The sequence below is a fragment of the Zingiber officinale genome, chromosome 6A (assembly GCF_018446385.1).
Source record: "Zingiber officinale cultivar Zhangliang chromosome 6A, Zo_v1.1, whole genome shotgun sequence".
NCBI lineage: Eukaryota > Viridiplantae > Streptophyta > Magnoliopsida > Zingiberales > Zingiberaceae > Zingiber > Zingiber officinale.
In genome coordinates this window covers 114,815,122-114,821,154 of record NC_055997.1, presented here as the reverse complement: position 1 = coordinate 114,821,154, position 6,033 = coordinate 114,815,122, and the positions used below count along the sequence as shown (strand labels likewise).

General features: G+C 45.6%; 1 protein-coding gene across 1 annotated transcript; it reads right to left on the bottom strand.

The window, feature by feature from the left end:
- Positions 1 to 4,920: 4,920 nt before the first annotated feature.
- Positions 4,921 to 5,549, bottom strand: LOC121994327 (protein EPIDERMAL PATTERNING FACTOR 2-like). Its single transcript, XM_042548401.1, has 3 exons — positions 5,405 to 5,549; positions 5,278 to 5,312; positions 4,921 to 5,198 (listed from the first exon to the last, which is right to left on the bottom strand). Exons 1-3 carry the CDS (start codon positions 5,514 to 5,516, stop codon positions 5,013 to 5,015), a joined length of 333 nt encoding a protein of 110 aa, XP_042404335.1. The 5' UTR covers positions 5,517 to 5,549; the 3' UTR covers positions 4,921 to 5,012.
- Between the last annotated feature and the right edge of the window lie 484 nt (positions 5,550 to 6,033).

Here is a 6,033-nt window from a genome sequence, read left to right as displayed (position 1 = left end):
ATCAACGACCCTTTGCTTGCGGGAGGTGGCGAGCATGATTTTGCTCTCGAAGGTAGTGATCTCTTTTTTGAGTCGATCAATGTACCCGGCCTGCTCGATGCTCTTACCCCGCTCGGCGGTGAGCAACTCTTCACTCTTGGCCAAGTCGGCCTGCAGCTGAGCCACCTGAGTGTCGTTCAGACCGTGAGAAGTCCCCGATTGTCTGGGAGCCTCCTTCAACCGTCTCAGCTCATCCTCCACAAAAGCGAGCCTCTGGCACATCGCCAAGCCGTTCACCCAAAACTACAGAAACCAGAACTTAGAGTAGATCAGAGAAGAGGCCAGACTAGTGTAAGAGCTGAAAGAAAAACTCACACCGGTGAGTTACCTAGTATGGCTATCCGCTAGCACACCCGGGGACGCCTATGCCGCTCGAGCACGGGCATCCTCTCACACCTCGGCCAGGTGGCCCCGAATGATGATCCGGTGCTCAGTCTGACCCGCCAAGCCCCCGGTTCCAAAAGCTCTTTGGTAGGAAGATGGAGGGTTGCAGTGATGCGTCTCCGGCTGGCCGAGGCTAGGTGAGAGGAAGCCGACCGACCGGTGCGAGAAGAAGAGGGTGCAGGCTGAATGCTTGACCTTAAAATACGACCCTGACCCGATGGTGACGGCAAGCTGGTGATTGGAGAGGCGACAGGAGGAGACATTGGCGGCCTCCGACACATCCAGTGAGGAAGTACCCGTCTGATCGACGATCCTTGCCGCTAAGGAAGCTGAACGAGCATTTTTCTCTGATCGGCGCCTCTTGCGCGTATTCTTGAGCGGCGTCTCCAATAGCGAGCCCTCTTCCGGAGTGGACTGAGTGGCCATAAGTTTTGCGATCGGCGCACCAATCACCGCTCCCTCGATCGGCACCTGACCCGACTCCCCACCGACCTCTTGAATGAAAACAGTCTCGCGCTCAATGGGTGTCTGCTCTGGGAGATCGTACGGTCAGAATCTACTCTCGGCCAAAACTTCGACCACTACTTTGTCGACGTCGGCATTGGTAAGCTTCGATTGCCCAACCAAGCGTGCCCTCATCATGATGTCGACTACAAAATAAAGGAAGAAATCAGTTAGACAAAATGAAAAAAAGCGGGTGAACAGTTTACCTAAGTTGATCGGCTCGGATGGGCTGATCGGGCTAAGGCCGAAGAGTACCAGGACCCCTTCCTCCAGCAACTTGTGAATGTTGAACTTCTGACCGGCCAGCATGGATGTAGCATGTAAGTAGGGCGGAGTGCTCTTATAACGGGGCAGTGAAGGTTGGTGCCCCAACGAAAGTTGCCAAGTTGTTTGGAAGGGTGGCCGATCAGGAAAGTGAACAAAAAAAGAAATACTCTCTCCAATGCTTATTGGAGGAAGACATCCTATCAAAAAAAAACCAGGCCATGGCGAGCTTGCAAGAGGAAGGTGCCTGGCTGGTTGGAAAGCTTTGGGTAATAAAAGTAGTGGAAAACCGAAGGGGTCAAAGGGATGCGATGCAAACGGAACAAGATAATTACCCTGCACAAAAGGCGAAAAGAGTTGGGGACTAACTGGGAAGGGGATAAGCCAAAATATTTACAAACATCTACAATAAAAGGATGGAGGGGGATCCGCAGGCCGGCAACGAACTGGTCCCGGAAGAAGCAGACACAGCCTCTCGGCGGAGTGGATGGTCAATCGGTGGCCAACGGAACATGGATCTCATAGCCGAGAGGAAGTTCAAAGGTATTCGTGAGAGTCCGAGCATCGCCCTCATCGAACCTGGATTCCATGATGTCATACCAAGGACCCGAGGCAGGGATCGAGAGCTGTGAGGTACTGGCCATGGTCGAAGAAATAACCGGGAAGAGTCAGGAAGAAGCGAAGGAAAAGGGGCAAAGGGTAGGTAAAAGAGTTCGTCGGAGGGGTGTTGGAGATGGTAGAATAGAAAAGGACTACAGAAGAAAGTAACGGACTCATCGGGGGCGGGACCAACAAGAGAAGCAGAAGGATTTGCCAAGGAACACTGAGGAAATCGTCGGAAACAAGAACGCTGAGTAAAGGTGGGGGGAAGGCGGCGATCGTGAACTTATAAACATCAAAAGGCAAGGCTAAGCCGTCCGATCGGTAGCACAAATACCTAGAGGCAAATCTGGCCGTCAAATTCAAATCACCAAGGGTCACGTCCCATCCCTGTCACCTCAAGCGTGTGGTGACAGGCGTGGACACGTGGCGTGCTCTCATAGGGCAGTTGTCAAAATAATTAAGGAGGCATGCCCCGCATTAACGCCTCGGATGAGTGCGGGTTCCAAGAGATTTTGCTGGCAGGAAAGGGGAAGTCCCAAGGCAACGACTCTACGGGCTGAGCGAACAAGAATAGCAGGCTCGTGGTCAGACGCTCCCTCATAATGACCGATTAGCCCGCTGAAGGCATCACCTCGGGAAGAAAACTAAGGCCAATCGACGGAGCTCCAACAAAGAGGCATAGCCGACCGAAGCGCCGATCAGAGAGTAATATTTTCACATCATTTTCTCCAGTCAGTCGGACTTGCAGCCTCCTTCGACTAGACTTAAAGGGGAGACATGTGATCTGGTGATGACTCAGGAGGGCCCACCTCCGGGGAAGGTCAGGGCTTCGGTAAGCGTCAAGGCCAGTGGGGGTCAACTAAGTGGCCAGCCGATCGGAAAGCTCTCCACCCCCGATTGGTCTGGAGAGTTCGGTGAGAGATGGCCGAGCTGGCAGCGCACAAAGGCAAAGGATACTCTAGCCGATCAGCCGCAGCACAGGCATATAAGACTAAAGAATCGGCCGACCGAACCAATCGAGGGGAGCCCAGTCAGACTAGCAGCCGACAGCAGGATAGGGAAGACACGTGTCTACATCCTTTTGGGAGTTGGTGCCGCCGACGATCGGCGCAGATGGACAGAAAATCGAACGACAAGATAGAGAATCGTATGGGAGAAGCTTCCGCCGCCTCTGCAGAGATATGCTCGCCCCGCTATGGTAAGATGTCAGGGACACCTTCCTGAGGCTAGCTTTTGGGGAAAGCTTGGGGAAGCATGTCCACTCAGGAAGCGTGCAATCTACCCATCGAAGCTCTATATAAGAAGGGAGATCGCCCTCCACGGAGGTACGCAGAATACATCTCTTGAAGCCACTATTCATCATTTTCTTCTTGCTCCTATTTTTACTTGTCGGTGTGTGACTTGGGCGTCGGAGGGTCGTCGCCGGGAACCCCCTCCCGGCTTGGCACTAACGACTTGTGGTTGCAGGAGTATAGGACCATCAGTGAAGACGAAGAGCCACCTCAGCGTTACTTCCCGGCTGCCATCTCCTCAACTTCGGGGCAGGATCAGGCAGAAATAGGTAATTCCTAAATTGCTATTCATATCTACTTTAATGAGTCCAATAAGTGCCTTATCATTGTCAGAAAATCTTGAGTTGTAAAGGACTAAAAAAACTTTGACTCCTATATTTTTTCTAGTAAGCCTTCTTAGGCCAAATACTATTAGTCCTAGATGTATGTAGTGGTGTTTTCTTTGTAAAAGTGTTCGTGCCGATTCTTCAGTCATGAGTGTAAATCTTTCTTCATCTTCATCTGGTAGATGAAGTGGTTGTGTCCTGTAATGCCTATAGAGTGATGTAGAGAAGGATAATAGTCTTTGATTATATATTTTCCTTGGATTTAAGGTATTTAGTTGTTCGTTAGAAAAGGTATCTAAATTATGTCAATGTCTATAAGTAACAATATTTGTTGATGACCTCCTGGGAATTACGGATAAGTTTCTATTTGGTTGTCTTAAAGTTTGTGATAATCCAGAAAAACTTTCAATTTATGTCTTTGTTCGTAGATCCATTTGGAATGAGGTCCTGGGTCTTGTATGTAAGAAACTTATAAGTAGTAGATTGTTGTCGGGTAATTATTTTTCCTAAAGACAATTTACTAAGGTCTTTGTTTATGCTTTCTAGAGCTTCTTTTAGATCGCTTGTGTGAGTGTTTTTATAGATATGATTTTCAAGGGTAAGAAGTTGAGTTTCTAAAACCATAAGCCTATAATGTAAGGAAGTAAGTAGTGTCAATATTGTGTTATTTTGTTGTACTAATATTTGGTCTCCTTGATTTACTAGTGCAGCATTATTATAACCGGTGTCTTTACTTTTAACAAATTGTTAAGAGAAATCAATAGCGTATTCGTAATGAGTGTTTTTAAATTATATTTTATTCATAAATTGTAAGATCATGGAGGGTCTTAAGGCTATGATACTTTCATTAAATTTTTATGTTTTTTTTAGAAGTTACATTGGAAAAATACAATAAATAATAGTAATAAGTAAATGAATATTAAAGTAAATAGTACAAAGGAAAATATAGTAATAGTGGATTATCGAAATAAAGTAAATGATAATAGTAATTTAATGTGCCGTAATTTTTTTTATTTGATTTTAAAATTTAAGACTGATAAAATGAAAATGAACTAAAATGATTAAATGTATTCTTTAGAGATAAACCCTAAAATGGGCCCTGAAACACAAGCTCGGGTACACTAATATCTACATGGCTCCGGCGTTACGTGTCGTTGCCCCCATTCTGCTGTCCGCTGAGCCCTGACTCAGTCCCTGGTAGCTGGGCCTAATAGTAAAAGATTGGAGAGAGAGAGAGAGAGAGGAGATCGGAGACAGAGGAGAAAGAATGATACAATCGGCTCAAATAATGTAGCTTCTTGTGAGCTCAACTTGTCTGTTCTATCGCTGCCAGCCACATTGATTCAGATACGCATTTATAGAGGCGCAGCGCAGCGCACGCAGGCAAATCTCAGAATCGATCATATATCTTGTTTCTTTCTTTCTAGCTAGTTCAGTCGATGGCCCCGGCCGGCCCCTTAAACAGAGGATAGAGATCAGGATCGATCGAACATCAATCATCGCATATATGATACCAAATAGGAATTAATTAAGAAACAGATCGTGCATAATAATAATAATAATAATTATTATTATTATTCTACAAAACTGAAATCCACCATCACAATCTCCTCCCCAGTTTGGAAGGCACATGGTAGTATCTTCCATTGCACATGCACCGGTAGACGACCGGGCACGAGTCCGCGATCGAGCACTTGAAGCTCACCATCACCCTCTTGCAGGGGAAGCACGGCCCGCATGCGTGCGTGCAGTCGGGCAAGCTCGATCCCGAAGCCACATACATCTCCTGAAACAACAAACAAACAAATTAAACAAAAAATAACAATATAAATATATAATTAAATTAACTTTAAAATTTACAATACCTTAGAGATGGAGTTGCTGCTGCTATTGGCAGCATCTGGACAGTGAAACGAGAGAATATATATATTACATCCATCACTTGATCATGAGAATTTACAATGATATATATATCTGTATTGAAGAACTTGCCTGATGAACTTGGTCTGAATCCCTGAGCCATTGTTGCTGTGAGGAGGAAGAGTGCGGTGAAAAGGAAGAGAAGAAGGAAAGGAATAGTACTGGAACAGTACTGCTTGTTCATCTGGTTGCGATAGAACGGCAATGGAAGTGAAGTGGGGGGCTTGTGAAGGTAAACACACTAAATCAAGGTGTAATATATAAGGGTGCGTGTGTGAAAGGTTATTTAATGATCATCAAGTGCTTCACATGATTCATGGCCAGGATCACATGAGAAAATCTGATTCGACTGTTAAATTTTCTTTTTCTTTTTGTTTTTTTTTAAATAATTTTTTTTGTGTTCGGATCATAAAAGGGGTTTCATTAATGGATGTCACTGGAAGAGGAGTGTGTAGCAGAGGTGGGAGTCATGAGAGAGGAATAGGGAGGAGTTAATGCTTTCATTTGGAAGTGGTTTGGATTTTATGTTTTTTGTAATTTTTAAAGAATGTATCACATTTTACCCCTACCAAATGCAGTCTTAACGTGACTATTGAATAAGCTAGCGAACCGTCCCATAAGTCAAGAAAGAAAGCAACTACATCATTAGAAGGATTTGAACTTGTTCCCTTCCTTATTCACTTGTAAGCAATGGTATCCCC

Bases quoted from the DNA above. Each gene is read 5' to 3' on its own strand.
- LOC121994327 (XM_042548401.1), bottom strand. From the start codon at position 5,516: ATGAACAAGCAGTACTGTTCCAGTACTATTCCTTTCCTTCTTCTCTTC. The intron at 5,313-5,404 runs GCAAGTTCTTCA...TTCACTGTCCAG, and splicing joins ATTCAGACCAAGTTCATCAG to ATGCTGCCAATAGCAGCAGC. The intron at 5,199-5,277 runs GTATTGTAAATT...TTGTTGTTTCAG, and splicing joins GCAGCAACTCCATCTCTAAG to GAGATGTATGTGGCTTCGGG.